Genomic DNA, 15,887 nt, shown 5'->3' on the forward strand with positions numbered 1-15,887 from the left:
AGTTGTAACATGTTACATCTAGTTTAAATTATATAAGTTTAGAGTCATAACATTTTTTTTTTTCTTTCCAATTATAAGTATAGGCTATGTTATTGAAACTTGAATTTTAAGTTAATCTTTAGGATATTTATCATTTTATTGCTTTTTTAGGGCTTATATATCTAATTTCTAATGCCTATTTTGTTTGTATTTTTTAATGAAAAACTAAAGAGTTTGGCCCAAATAGAATAAAATTTCATATTTTTTAACACTGATTTTTTTTTTTATATAAAAAAAAAAATTTGAGCCTAAAATTGAAAAATGAAACTTACAAAAAAAAATTAATTTAAGACTCAATTAGTCCAAAATGGACTAAAGTGGACTGAAATAGATCAAATGGACTGAATAGACTGAAGTAGACCGAATTGGACCAAAGTGGACTGAATGGATTGAAGTGGATTAAAATGGATTGACGGTCTAACGCGATACATGGAACTATATAATTATTTTTTAATTTTGATATGTATAATGTATAATTTGTTCTCTAAAATTTGTTAAAGATAATTTGTTCTCCCTAAAAATTAATTAATTTGTAAAATTATTTTCCATCTTTCTATCTCTACCAATATATCATTCTATTATTTTGAGTGTGTTTGATTGATATTATTCATTTTTTAGGTGGTCCGTATTTTTCAAAATTATGTTATACTGTGCTATGTTTTCCTCTCTTTTTTTTCTTTTTTTTTTTTCTTCGCACAACTAAACTTTTTAAGTTTCAATTAATTATTCAAATTTCTCGTTCTCTTAAAGGAGATTGTCATGATAATCAAAACCCATAACAAAAATCACACTTGATATTATTCAAATAATTAATAGGCACATCCAAATGCATAGCCAAGATTGTGTTTTGATATAATTTCAAAATCTCACTTCCAACATAACTAAGTATTAACTTAAACAAAAATCAAAGTATGGCTATAAGAGGGAGAGAGACTAATTGTGATGGGGAACTCAAGAACAATACACCAAAACATATTAACCCAAAATAGGGTTATAAAAAACATAATGATTTATAAACTTAAAGTAAAGTTACAAAAAAGAATAAAAAAATCGAGAGAAAGAGATAGAGACAGAGAACACTTTTTCAAGAAAGAATGTAAGAGAGAATAACAAATTTATAGAAAATAAGATGAGAAGAAAAAGAGTAAAAATAAATATATAGTAATGTAGTAGGGCAAACTTTGGGCATTATTATAACAGGATAAATATTGGGCTAGGGGCGTCCACGGGTCGGTCTAGGTCAGGTTTGTGCCCAACCCGAAACCGACCCGCTCACATCGGGTGGGAGGTTGAATGACTTGCCGCCAACCGCGAACAACCTCAGGTCGAGTCGGATCGGTCTTCAGTGGACAACGATCGGGTCGGTTGAAGTCGGAGTGAGTTTCAACCTCCAGATCTTCGTCGAATCTTCGCCAGATCTATTGATTTTTCTTTGGATCTGTGTGACAACCACTGGATCGAAGCAAAAAACACCACCTCAAGCCCAGATTTGAGCAAAATCTTCCATCTAATCGCCGGATCTTCGCCGAATCTTCGCTGGATCTTCGTCGAATCTGTTGATTTTTCTTTGGATCTGTGTGACAACCATGGGATTGAAGCAAAAACCACCACCTCAAGCCCAGATTTAAGCAAAAACTTCCATCTCATCGCCGGATCTAACCAAAAACTACCAAATCTTCACCGGATCTAAGTGGATCTAGGTAGATTCGACCTTCTTTCATGGGTTTCGTCAATCGGATCGGGTTCATCGGGTTTTGGAGAAGAAAACCCACCATCCGACCTGCCTAAGTCGGTTTTTGGTGGCAAAGACCCACTGTCGACTGTCACTGGTGTCGGGTCGGCCTGAGCAGTTTGGGTGGGTGGGTCGGTTTTTGGTTTCCAGTGGACAGCCCTATATTGGGCCCAATTTAAGTATCGACCCAAACAATGGAGATAAATCCAGCATTGACGAGCCCATTTTACATATACATTATCCTTTTTCTCATGAAATCCCTTTACATATACGTTAGCCTTTTCACCAAGAAGATATTCCTCATACACCACATAATTTTCTCATACAAATAAAATTAAAGACTTTCATTAGTAGAGAAGGTTTATTACAACATAAATTTATTACATCTAAAGTAGATTACCTTTTTAAAATACTATTAGATAAAAAAAATATATATATATATATATATATTTTTTTTTATATTGGAAACTACAAGGCATTTTCTATAATGAATTCCGCAACTGCACCCATATTACCAGCCCCACTAATAACAAGCAACGCAAGAGCAAGCTTTTCATTGTTCCATTGCTTCAAACCTCTACTTATACTCTTCAACGCATTTACATCTGTGTTTAGCACCCAAGTTGGTGCGCAATCCGTCATCAAGCTCAAAAACTCTGAAACATACACATGCCAAGTTGCCCGATGACATCCAAGTGATATCTTCCCATCAAGCGCATTCGCTAAGAATTTCATATGGCATTTGAGGATATCATGGCGCCAGTTTGATGCATGTGATGCTGAGTCAACACCCCAACCAAAAGCTCCACATAGAAATGCAAAGTATGCAAGTGCATATCCCATTAGTACTTCAACCATCCCTTCTGACCTTCCTTCCAACTCTGAACTGTGAGGAGATATAAGCCAGGAAGTCAAAGTTTCTTTAAACAATGGCTGAACCAAACTGAATCCTCCACATATATATACTAAAGAAGCCCCGAGAGAAGCCATTAGTTTCACCCGTGCCAATGCTGCAGCAAACGAAACGTTTCCAGATCTTACTATATTTTTGGTGCTCTTCATCTTCTCCAGTGTCTCTCTATGAAGTCCACTGCATGCTATTTCTCTCACAGAATGCATCAACAGAGAGAGAATATCTTCTGCAATTAGAATAGTTCCTTTTAAGGATCGAATGGCATGTAGAAAGAGAATCCCGGGGGCAACAGGAGACCAATCGTTGAAAGGGAATTTAAGTCCATTACCAAGAAGGACAGCGACACCACCATTGCTTGAGATAGGAGAGGAATTTATGCCAAGTGTGGCAGTGAAGCAGCTTTGAAGAAGTTTTACCACAGCACTATGGTTTTGGAGAAAGACTGTGCGAGATGCACTAAATACAAAGTAGTCAAACATACGTTTCACCTTTTGGCACCACAGGGAAGCCACAATTGGCATACAAGGCCATGGGGATCCTGCAGCAATAAATTCCAAGGCTGGGATAGCCAAATAGAGTGGACTTTCCACAGCTCTAAAGGTTAACGTTAGGCTTACAAAAGCGGCCAGGGGCAGTGGAAGTGTAGGAGCAGAGCTTCCAGCTGTGAAAATTACAAGTCAGTTAGAATACTGAAGAGACTGTTTCTAGATTAATATATGGAGAAACCCTTGATACTAGTTTAATTGCTAAACATTTAAAAGAAGAGTTTGGTTAGTTAAACCTTGTGCCCAAAATAAGCCCAAAGTAAAGGGCATAGACATGAGAGTATTAATTGGTTTTGCAAAGGAGTGTCTTAAAGCACCATCAACCAGAACTCTATATATTTACCTAAATACTGCTGGTTAGTTGGGTTGCATGTTTGAGATGATGAAACAGTGGACCATCTGTTATTGCATTGTTCCTTGGTTAGAGAATTGTGGGATTTGTTTTTTGTCCTGTTTAGGATTTAGTGGGTGATGTCTAGGAGGTTATTGATTTACTATCCTATTGGCAAGGAGGTTTTGGGTATAATTGATGTGTTGAAATTTGGAAGATTATTACTCATTGTTTGATATGATGTATTTTGAGGGAAACAAATGCAAGGGCTTTTGATGGGTGTGAGAGCACTAAGATAGGGCTGAAAGATCTCTTCATGAAGACGCTTCTTGAGTGGATGACAGCTTCAGGTTTACATTCTTTAATTTAGTTGAACTCACTGATTTTTGTAATTTTAGAGTTGTACTATGATGTTCCGTTAGTATACTCCCAGTGTACTTGCAGATATTTTTATTAATGAAGTTTTTTATTACCTATCAAAATAAATGGATAAATACTTCTGGTTTGGAAAATAATACATTTCTTTCTTTCTTTATTTTTTAAATTTGTTGTCCTTGTTTATACATGCATAACACTCATGTAGAAGGTTCCAGGATTAAAAGGACTTACATGATCCTGGGGTTGGGGTTCTCATTTATAAGTAAGAGAACTAAAAATGTGGGCAGACGTATGACTTTGATCTTTACACACAACTACAAACACGAGTATATGCATATGTATATTATGGTAAAATGAACCTGAGGCAGTGCTTGGGACATCAACACCAGTGGCAGCTACAACTTTCTTTATCTGTTCCTCGACATCAGATAAGTTTGCATCAGGGCTGGGCCAATCCGTTCCATTCATAGAAACTGGTTGCCAAACACCCCGGCATACTTCGGATGAGAAGTAGCTTACAATGGAAGACAAAGACGCAGGAAGAAAATTACATAACATTTTAAGCCCTGAGACATTAAAATATTTTTAGGTTATATCAGTACCTATTTGATTCAAGCAATAATGAATATTAACTATTTCTACCACAAATGGTCAACTTAGTGGAAAAAATAATAATAATAATTTATTTCTTTTGGCTTCCAAGGTAAAATGAATAATTGTGATTAGTTAAAGTCTAAGATTATCACCAGTTAGGCTGGCAATAAGAGTTGCCAAAAGAATCATAGATTATCAGGCAGAGCAGAAAATGAAACATATAATTTGACTTGTTTGCCTAGAGGAACCTATCAAAAAAATTGATTTCACCAATAGAAATCAAATAGTGACATGAGAATGACCTGTAGATAGTTCACGGGGAGAGAGTCTTCCATTAGCACAGGCTTTTAAAGCAGCTTCAACCGCAAAAGGAACCGCTTCCAGTATATTCCATGCAGGCAAATTTAGTCTTAGAAAGGTGTCTTCATCCTTGGGTCCACGGACACTACTTCCAGAACTAACAGAATGCAGAGACTGACTTCCTCTGAACATCATTCCAAGAAGCGCATCAACAATCTGATGAACATGAGCCTCTACAACTAGTCCAGAGAGGGTTGAATGTACGCTTGCACTATGCTGCTGATACCAATCTCTCATTTTTGGAAATGTGCAAATTAATATGGGGTGTGGACTTAATGACCTTGCAACAGCTTTGTGTCTCCTTTTATTTCGACTTTGGTGGTTCCGTCCATGAGATAGCAGGTAAAAATTACGTAAAAGTAATAGGTATTCTGGAGTTTGGAAGAATTCAATTTGGATTACAATTCCTGTTCGCAGTTTAATCGGAGGATGATAGAACCTCCATAGCCTTAAAAGAAGAGTAAATGCATCTGAAAACACAGAGTAGGCAGAGATTTTTTCCCCTGTTGCAGCAGTGCACAACTCATTGGACACACATGACCCAAAAACCTCACAGATTGACATCAATGAACACGCAAGGTGTGGAACCTGCAAACAGAAGTAGACAAAAATAATTAGTCCATAACATTGCCTCTCTCTAACAGATCTGTGGAATTAAAGCTCAATACAATCCATATTCAACTTAATCCATATATTGGTGCACCATTAACATCGTTCCTGGATGCCCCTACACCGTTCGATTTTACAAGTAAGCTCCATTTAGTAGCTGAAAGATTCTCGTTTCAATAATACCAAATAAAAAAGCAACTAAAATGCTCAACAGTGAGAATAGCTTTGCCACCATTCTGCTTCACCAAGAGCTAGACTGAGTTAAACCATTAACCATCTTGTCTTACATCCATCTTCTAATCTAAATTTTTCCTGGCCATCTGGCTATCCATAAAGCACCTTCAAGTCATGTCATATTGACGCTGCCATTACAATGCATGTTGCAAACCATCTTGGCGGCCAAATTAACTGTTAGGATAGTATTCTGTAAAGACAGAATATGTGGAAACATAGATTCACTAAATCCTGTAACTTATTAAAGACATCTATTTAACCAACATAATATCATTTCTTATCCATGTAATGGAGATGTTTGAATCAGAGGAAGCAACATATACCAAGCCATGTAGTGAGAAAAGCTGAAGACATTCAAGGGATGTTATTCCAAGAACAAGTATATCCAGCATGTGAGCATAACCTATCAAATGGCTCTCCCTCCCTGAGTAATCTGCAGGAGCTGGAAGAGACAATAATCTTATAATGAAATCAGCAGTGTGTTCCTACATGAAATGTAGATATTCATTTAACCAGAGTAGCTCAATAATTCGGCAAGAAAATTGTAAGAAGTAACAAAGAAAGGGAATGAAATAATTGGGAGGAACCAATGGCTTAAGTATGAATGTGATATTTGTACGATCAGGTAGATAAATTTATCACCTGTACTTTCCAACCATGGATTAGGGAGGCCCCACAAAGAATTTTTGCCACTGATATCTTCTCTTCATTTGAACCATTGACAGCAATCTCAAATATTTTCTCGAGCTCTGCTAAACTTCCACCAAATAATCCATGAGTTTAATTTAGTTGCTTTAACATGGATAGATCTACTAAAAAGAGCATTTGATAAACCTGGCCTCAGAATAAAAATGGTGTAACCGAATACCAGGCCCCAGTCAGAGAAATTAGCTAATCTAAAAGTTATGCTCTCTCTTTAACTTCAAAATTATTTTGTCCAACCTCCATTAACATTTTAAAAAACATAGAACTTAGAGGGTTCAAAATGTTACATTAAAGTTGGCATTGTCAAACAATTATATGATCTGACCTCTAGGCATCTTTACTGGAATTATAAGATTCAAGAGTCAAATAAAAGTCTTAACATAGAAATTCTAAGTTGTGAAATCAACCTAATTTGGATATGGTCATTTTTACTGGTAACTATGCCAATTAGGAGCAGATGAATCAAGTGGTATGATTATTGATTGTTGTGTTACTCAATTCCAAGTTCATTTCTTGGACCACCCCTGATACTAAATGCATGTATCCACCTAGGCTAAATTCCACACAACCAATTCTAAGTCTTGACAAAGGAAGAGGGTTGCAAGTTGATGGCTAGTGAATGTCTTAGTCACATCTTATGATTCATCTGAGAATTGAGTTTGAAAAATAATGGTTTAGAGAATTGAGTTGAGGTGCTCTCTACTTTCATGCACCAGATCCAGATTAGTTAAATAAAGGGCTCATGTAGCTAATACCAATTACATATGGTAAAGGCTTGTTCAATTTGAGTGTGGTTCAGTTGAACTTTAAAAGGAACAAGTGTGAATATACCTTGAAGCAGGAGTGGATACCAAAGCATCTATCATTACTGGAGTAAGCGATTCCCCCTGCATTAATGATGGCCAACCAGGCACTTGTCCTGGCAAACTAACCGGTATTTGATCGATCTTTCCATTCACATAGCCTGGCCAGAAATATGCTGATGTGTCCAGTAGATTTCTAGCTATGCAAGCTTCAACTATTAGATGCCGCATGTTTCCAGCTGAAACAAGGATAGAACTAATTTTAGAAAGCATTGCACATGCTGCAAAATCTTGGATTAGAAGGCATTACAAATATGCTACAAGGACAAACACAAGTGGCACTGAAGAATTGGATAGAGCACGAAGTTGAAGCTACAATCTGTGGAATACTTTTATATGAAAACTTATTTGTTGAACACTATAGGAAAAAATGAAAACTTATGTGTTGGACAAGAGAGGACATGACACTCTAGTCCATCTGGTCTGGGACACATGCTTTCAGACAAAAATGAAATGACACTCACTCACCTAGAAAGTTAATAGACTTCAAGTGTGTTAGGCAGCCCATTAATTGATGCTATGTTACACATATTAAGGCTTGACTGATACTGTGTCACATATATTCATGCTTTCATTTATGCGTACATTGTTCCCCATTTATTACTTGCCTTGTACACTATTTTGTACCTCAATTGAGATGAATATCGTACACAGAAATTCTCAAACTTACATAGTATCAATCACGAGTGTGAATTACAAAATCAAAGGGCTGCCTAAGAAATTGAATTACACATTATCCATCAAGGAGGTAATCCCTAGTTCTTAATTGTCATAGTATCTATAGTTTTGCATGCAAATGACACTCAATAGATGTATGTTGACAAAGATAAAAACAAATAGCCACGTCATTGCATATAGATTTCTGGGAGTGGTTGTGTCCAACAATGTATATTTGTGTCAAGGACAAAGTTTAGCTCCAAACCGGTTTGGAGCTATCTCCTCCAACCCACTACATGGCAATTTATAAGATTATCCATATGTATTATTTAAACAAGTCACATGACTCATCAAAATGTCATATGACTAAAACTAAACATGGATGGTCCTTTCAATTGTCACATACTGGGTTGGAGGAAGATATCCAAACTGGTTTGGAGCTAAACTTTTTACTTGTGTCAAAATAAGAAACTTGTATTAGCATCCAACATTAGTTTCATGTTTAGGGACAAAAGGATGCATATGAGTGAAAAGGAATGTTTCCAACATAAAAATACAAAAAGAACGTTTGGAAGAGAAACTAAGATGTTGAAATACATAAACAGAAGACTAGAATGCAAGAACACCATTTTATGGCTTAGGGAGAAAACTTAGAGGACACAATCTAACAAACCAGGTTAAACTTCTTTTTGTTGTCTGGGAATATCAAATAATCAAGTGTTATTAGTGTGATGCATCAAATTATAACTTTTTTCCTATTTTGGTGTAACTAAAAATTTTGAGTACCTCTGCTTTTTTCACTCTTGCTTTTGATATAAATGGGAACAAAATAGTGAGTAGGCTTCATAGACTTTTACTCACCACCGATATTTTATCTATATCCAATTTTAAGTTGAGCTCACTTCAACTAGATCACTACAGCCTTAAAGAACATTAAACAAGAATGATAAATAATGAGAAGCTTACATATATCTTTCAGATGAATTGTCAGATGCATGATTTTCAAGAGGTACACTGAGTGAGCTCACCACTGTACCCCCTAGACAGTTATCACAATGCTATACGAGTTTGAACTTTACGCCTACAGAAAGCTTTTGTAAATCGTAGATAATGAATGAGAACCTGTTATTACTTACCACAATTAGCTGGCATATGATTCATACTGATGCATTCTAAGTTTGTATTTTCAATATCGACGCCTGAAATATAGAACACTGCCTTTGCAGCAGCTTGATTTGCTGCAGAAACAGTGGATTTAAGTGGAATCAGCAACCCCTTATAATCACCTAGCATCTGTAAGCTGGAGGCCAACTCGTTGCGACACTTTCCTGGAACACTTTTTTCTTTCCAACTACTTGTCGAGCCATATTCTGTTTCATCAAGTGGTGCACTTTCCTCTTCGTCAATAAAATCAGCAACCACTAGAGTTATGATGCACAGTAAGGTGCAAAACCGATTATCTAGACGAAACCTAGGAGTGTAAATGGAATCCCGACCCTAACAATAATAAAAAATTAAAATGGAAAATTCAATCAGTTCAGTTCCTAGAAATAGAAATATATGACACCTAATGATATGCAAAGCATAACTCAATCTACCGACTCCGGTGCTCCTGTTGATCAATTCACTAACAAGAAACTTTGACAGTTTGATGGTAATAGAATGTAATTCACCAGCAGGAAACCCAAACAGCCAAGTATGGACCGCTTCCCCAAGAACATTATAAGTTTAAAGGAGCCTCAACATGAATCTTCAAGGAAGCATCATTTTTCTATATTCCAGAGAACCAAGGAAAAAAATCAAAGACAGAAGAAAATTTCAAGTTAACCACAAATATTTTTTACCCTTTGTGCAAGACGAAGAGTCGCAATCCACAGGTTCAAGAAGGTGTTGTGCCAGGAGGTGCAATTTATGGCTTTGAGGACCTTAATCAAACCTGCACAAAATGAAATTTCAATATTCACATAGATGCCAGTTTGTTAAGCAATGAGATTATACAATTTAAAATAAAATTGTTTGGGATAACAATTCTTCACCTGTGATGGTTTCAATGGCGCCTATGACATTGACCTCTTTTGTATCCATAGCATCTTCTAAAATCAGATCAAGTGGGAGCCAATGATCAGAATGACTAGCCCCATTGCACAGACTGGTAGAAGAAGACAGAGCACCAATAACCACAATGTCATTGGAATTTAGCCTAGACTTTAATCTGATTTCTTGAGAGACAATGTGAGAATTTGAAGCCAACTGCAGAAGTGCCTCAGGAGTTATTTCTGCATTTTTCAAAGCTGATGAGTTTGCTTGAAGCAGCTGTAAGCGCTGGGTAAATCCTTTCCAATGTGAGGACCTTACAATGTGGCACTAAATGTTAAGCAAAATCATTCAGGAAAAAGACCAAGCAGGAAACTAAGTAAGCTATCTGTAAAATTACATGATGGTCTTCCCCTGGTTTTTCGTTTGTTTGTTTGTTGTTGCAGTTAACTCATGCACCCAACGGAATTTGAAACCATGACCTTACTCACCACCTTAAGTTATGGGGTGAAGATGTCATATGGCTTAAAGGTCATTGGCAGACATAATGGCTTAAGATTTAGCATGGATTGCTTTAGAGGGTTTCCTTTTCTTTTGAAAAGAAAATGGGGTTTCTTCATTGGAATATGAATCTGTGATAAAATCAATTCTCCCACTGAACTTAATCAAAATCAGATGGTGATTACAGATTATACAAGATCAAACCTATGGGACTTAAGGAAGGATAAAAGGGAATGAATTAAAAATAAATAAATAAAAAAAGGGGGAGAGAAAATTATAGAACAAGTAGCTGATGCATAAGCAGGAAAAAACTCAGTTGTGTGTGCAATGACCGTTTTCCATTAAATTGTCATAGAAAAGTCCAAGAGAAATTCACTTTAGTACTAATTGGTGAAGTTTTAGTGTGCTTTCACTTACAAAATATAGCAATAATGGTGAATAAATTGTGAAAAAGCAAGTACTAAGAGACATAAGCATATACATGTTCTGGCGTGCTAAGTTAAGAATCCTGGAAGTTACTTTATTCTGCATAAATTGCCCAATAAGCTCAATAGCCATCAATGTATTAAATTTCTGCATTCTTTCATGACATTCACTCTGCTTCTCATCATATTTATCATGACCATCTATTTCCATGTCTTGAGGATTAGTTGCCCATCTAGACCTCTTTTCTGAGGTAAGTTCTAGTAACCCTTCATCATCTAATGATGCATCAAGTAACTGCCACACAAGTGAAAAGATGAGCTCAACCACAATAGTCCCAGCTTCACTAGTTTTCAGACCAAATATCTGGGAGAGCTGAAGAATAGTATCTATCGATTGCATAACCCTGTATAGAAAGATACACTAGAAATCGTCAATGAAAAACCAGAATGAATGCAATGTTATGGAATGACATCAAATATTGCAATCATTTTAACAACATCAACTTTATTTTAAAGCAATGATACTAGAGACTAGTCACTAGAAAGAGAATAGATTATACTAATTGCAAATGATTTTATTGACATATAAATAATTACCAGTATATTAATGTAGACTAGACCGTAGAGCACTTGTATTTTAAGTAACATGAGGATTTGTACGGGCACATGAATAGAAACTTGTTACCAATTTGGGATTTACATGTAGTATGAAAAAATTAAATTACATTGAGATGATCTTATCAATGGTGGCATGAAAAATTACAGTGTCCTTGTGGTAAATTTAGTATCCTCTCATTCATTGCTGCGTCCTCTTCAATCCTCAATTGGCAGATATGTTCTATTTTCCTTCTAGGGGTGTTTACAAAACCCGTGTAGATGACACTAGAGCTGCTTATGAAACCAAAAGATACATGAAAGAAGAGCATCATCCAGTATTTTTGGTTTCCACTGCAGAACTTGAACAACTATCCTTACTTTGCATGGAAAATCTTTATGTAATATATAACTTAAATCCATAAGAATTAATTACTTTGGGTTTTCTTGACTTCAGAAAGTTTTGTTGCACAAAACAAGACAATATAAAATATTCCTCAAAAACACACCTATAGATAAATTCAAGACAAGGAGGCAATATAGCACTGACTTAGACAATAATGAAGACAGCTCATAAATAATCCAGTCTGTCTAACATGATATGCAAAACAAAATTTAAAACTTGCCTTTGATAATTCATGCCCTTTATTTGAGATTTAAGAGTAAAGGCATGTCTCTTAAGGAGCTCCATGAAAAGCCTATATGCTGCCGGCTGGTGACGCCGACTTGGAATAACCCTGTAAACGAATGAACATGAATTTGAAAGGAAACTGAACAATCCACTAACAACATTTTTTTTTTTTACAGAATGAGTGGCAACTTTGCAACAAATACAGCAGAAAAAACAATTTTGTAAAAACTGGCAAGTTATATATCCAAAACATCCGTTGTTATTTCACACAACAGTTGTTTCTAATTATTTAAATCTACTATTATTTTTTGTTATCTTCCATTATATAGGCCAAGAAAACGAACATCTCAGTCTGTAATTTCAATTCTCTTTATCATTTTCAGGAACTGTTATTTTATCATGTTTTTTAGAACATAAGTATATATGATTTACCATTCATTTACATCTAACAGCTATGCATATACAATTGCATGTTCAATTAATAGGGATTTCCAAACAATTTTATAGTCAGACATCCTAGTTTGTATAAGCTACTTTGGATGTATGATTAACAAAATTAAGAAATAACTCTCTTGAAATAATACAACCTTTTTTACTAAAAATTTCAATTACACAATCAAAGGTAAAAATGTTACTCTTGATAAGGATGTTTTCCACTTTGTCATGCGAATATTTATCTATGATCCTTTACCATGCTGACCACTTGAAAATTTCACAAAGACTTACTTCTTTTTCTTCTCTTTTGTTTTTTAGTAAAAAGATAGACAAAGACCCACTTCCAAGAACATGAAATATTTGAACAAAATTTGGCCACAGCCAAGGTTGTAGCCTAAGGCTACAACTATACTTAATATTCTTTTATTGAATATGAATTTTAATAAATCTACAATTGGATTACATTTTTTTCTTATATTCTCTATGTTTGCAAAATTTCCAGAAAATCAAAGATCAATAGCTATGTCATCAATCAAATATTTAAATTTCAAGTTTTTATAGTGTAAAATTATGCATAAAAAATAAGTTTATGAATCAAATAATAAATAATATCCGATTGACATAAAATTTGATATATGTGTTTACAGCATAAATAACATAGATTTTCAAAATATATAGTCATGTCATGTTAATATATGCCCGCAATATTTTGGATATAAAATTAAAAATCCAGTTCTCCTTTCTCGTACAACAAATTCTATGTTAATAAGATGTTAATTATTATTTTATTCAAAAACTCTTTTTAAAAAAACCTTGAAATTCAAACACTTTATAAATAAAATAGTTAATTTTTGTCCTCTTGATACTTGCAAGGAAAATGTTTCTCTCCAAACCAGCCACGTCATTCCTCAAACTCCAAAAACATATCCCAAACAAAAAATAACAAATTTAGGATCCAACATTTTTCATAACACGCATATTTTTACGTAACATGTTCTTAGTGTATGATAAAAATGATATCTGACAAAAAAACAAGAGTCTAAAAGGAATAATAAATAAATAAAAAAACCTTGTAGAAAACAAAGCAAGAACGAGCAGAGGGGGCACAATGTTTAGCACCAAGGCCTTGTCTAGGAACTTCCACAAGATGGGAACGTTGTTGTCCCAACAAATGTAGGAAACCAAAGCCTCTGCCACTTCTATGGATGGCAGTGACACTCCTTCCGAGTTCAAGAACTTGGACAGCTGCATTGCCCAGACATGAGGGTCACTACCCTGTTCTTGTGCATCTTTGGTTACCTCTATCACCATCTGGACCCAATCATTGCTTTGCTCCATTTCAAAGGGTACGTCCCTACGAACAGTTTCTGTGATTTTTAGGCATACACAATGCCATTGCCAGCTTCTTCTTTTATAGTTTGTGATGTGTATTTTGCAGTATAATCGGTCAGAGAAAGAAACAGTCAAAGTAAGTTGACGACTTTATGGTTGTAAGATTAATTAAAGTGAGAGAAAGAGCTATTTCTTTTTATAGATAGGATCGAATTTTAACGGATAGAGTCAAATTCAAAACGATCATTTGTATTATTAGGCCAAATTAATGTCGATATAATCTATCTATGTCTAGTTTCTATATATATCTAAATTAAAAGTTGGAAGTGTAATATTTATTTTTGCTATTTTTTAGTTAAGTCACATTATTGTCATGTCACAAATTTTTCTATTTTGGTTTCCACTTCACATATTCTCTATAATCAATCATCTTTTCTCTCTCTCAACTCATCATCTTGCCATCGAACAAACGGCTAATGTTTCTTCTATTAATGACTTTTCTATTAAATCCAAATTACCTTAAATTTAGCAATCTCTCTCTCTCTCTCTCTCTCTCTCTCTCCAAAAATCAATCATCTTCCGTCAAACAAACAACTAATGTTTCTCCTTATCAAACAAACGGCTTCTCTCCCCATCAAAACATTTAGTTGCTTCCCTTTGGATTTAAAAGCCACTAATTCAAGGTCAATTTTTATTTTTCTTCCCCTAAACTTCTTTGCTTTTTTCCATTGCAATTTTTATGATTTGTGATGGATTTTCTTTTGCGAGGTTGTAAATATTGTGGTTTTTTTTTTCTTTTTAAAATTTTTCAATTTTCAATTGTTAATCTATTTCTTTCTATTCATGTTTACATTTTTTCTTTACATTATTTCTTTTTACCGATTAAAATTGTTTGTGTCTAAAGAATTGGAATGTGTTTTATTGATTTAATACATGGGCATTTGCCTTCCATTTGTTTATTTTATTTTTTGAATGGCTTTATTATTTTTTTAAAATAAAGTACTACATAAATTCTTGCTAATTATCCTTTAATCTCATCTAAATCTATGCTAATTTCTAACTTCTTAGGATACCTTATCATCGATAGGTACGGACCGTATGGTGTTCCTTTTTTTCTTTGTATTTGGGATTATAACTTAGCTTAATATGATTTTTTTTCATTAATTTTTCTACAAATTACAGTTTAAATGTGGGTTCCAATTAATTCAATTGGTAAAGTCTCTGATAGTTGAATAAGATATTTAGGGTTCAATCATTGCCTACACCAAAAATCGATTGGTGTCTTGGTCTAATGATAAAAAGCACAATAATGAGAAATGGACGCCATAAGTTGAAACTCTATAAAAAAAAAAAAATTAAAATTACGGTGTAAACAACATTATGGTATAAGTCAAACATTCTAATTATTATTTTTAAATCTAATCCCTAATTCTTACCATTTATCTTCTCAAAATATATATATATATATATATATATATATATTACCATTTATAATTTTTAAGGAAACAACTTTGGGACGCTTACAATGTTTAACTATTGCATCCATTTTATAACTATGGACATACATGCAGTATTACTTTGAAATTAAAAGATTCTCTCAATTGAAGCATATACCTCGATGTGATCTCATCTTTAGGAAATATTGCAACCTAATTCAAGTCATACTAACCAATATATATAAACAAATAGAATGATTTTGTACACTCCAACACAATTAAATCATATCACCTTAGTTAGCTTAAACTTATCTCATTCTCAAGAAGAAAAAAAAAAAAAAAAAAAAAAAAAAAAAAAACCTACTTAAACTTAAATTTATCTCTTATTCTGAGTTCAATTTGGTTCTTATATGTTGGACTTCAATCCATGATACTCTTTAAATATACAAAAATATGATAGAAATAACATAAGAAATATAATAGATAAATAAAACATGAAAGCAACTAAGTATTTCTTTTGTACTAAAAAAAAAAAAAGA

At 34.2% G+C, this 15,887-nt stretch overlaps 1 protein-coding gene across 1 annotated transcript; it reads right to left on the minus strand.

Moving 5' to 3' along the window:
• Positions 1 to 2,239: 2,239 nt before the first annotated feature.
• On the minus strand, positions 2,240 to 13,950 carry LOC115994084 (mediator of RNA polymerase II transcription subunit 33A-like). Its single transcript, XM_031118110.1, has 12 exons — positions 13,650 to 13,950; positions 12,141 to 12,251; positions 10,977 to 11,324; positions 9,997 to 10,310; positions 9,805 to 9,896; positions 9,097 to 9,457; positions 7,272 to 7,482; positions 6,378 to 6,492; positions 6,059 to 6,220; positions 4,835 to 5,480; positions 4,298 to 4,504; positions 2,240 to 3,345 (listed from the first exon to the last, which is right to left on the minus strand). Exons 1-12 carry the CDS (start codon positions 13,916 to 13,918, stop codon positions 2,240 to 2,242), a joined length of 3,942 nt encoding a protein of 1,313 aa, XP_030973970.1. The 5' UTR covers positions 13,919 to 13,950.
• Positions 13,951 to 15,887: the final 1,937 nt, after the last annotated feature.

The sequence above is a fragment of the Quercus lobata genome, chromosome 6 (assembly GCF_001633185.2).
Source record: "Quercus lobata isolate SW786 chromosome 6, ValleyOak3.0 Primary Assembly, whole genome shotgun sequence".
Classification (NCBI taxonomy): Eukaryota; Viridiplantae; Streptophyta; class Magnoliopsida; order Fagales; family Fagaceae; genus Quercus; species Quercus lobata.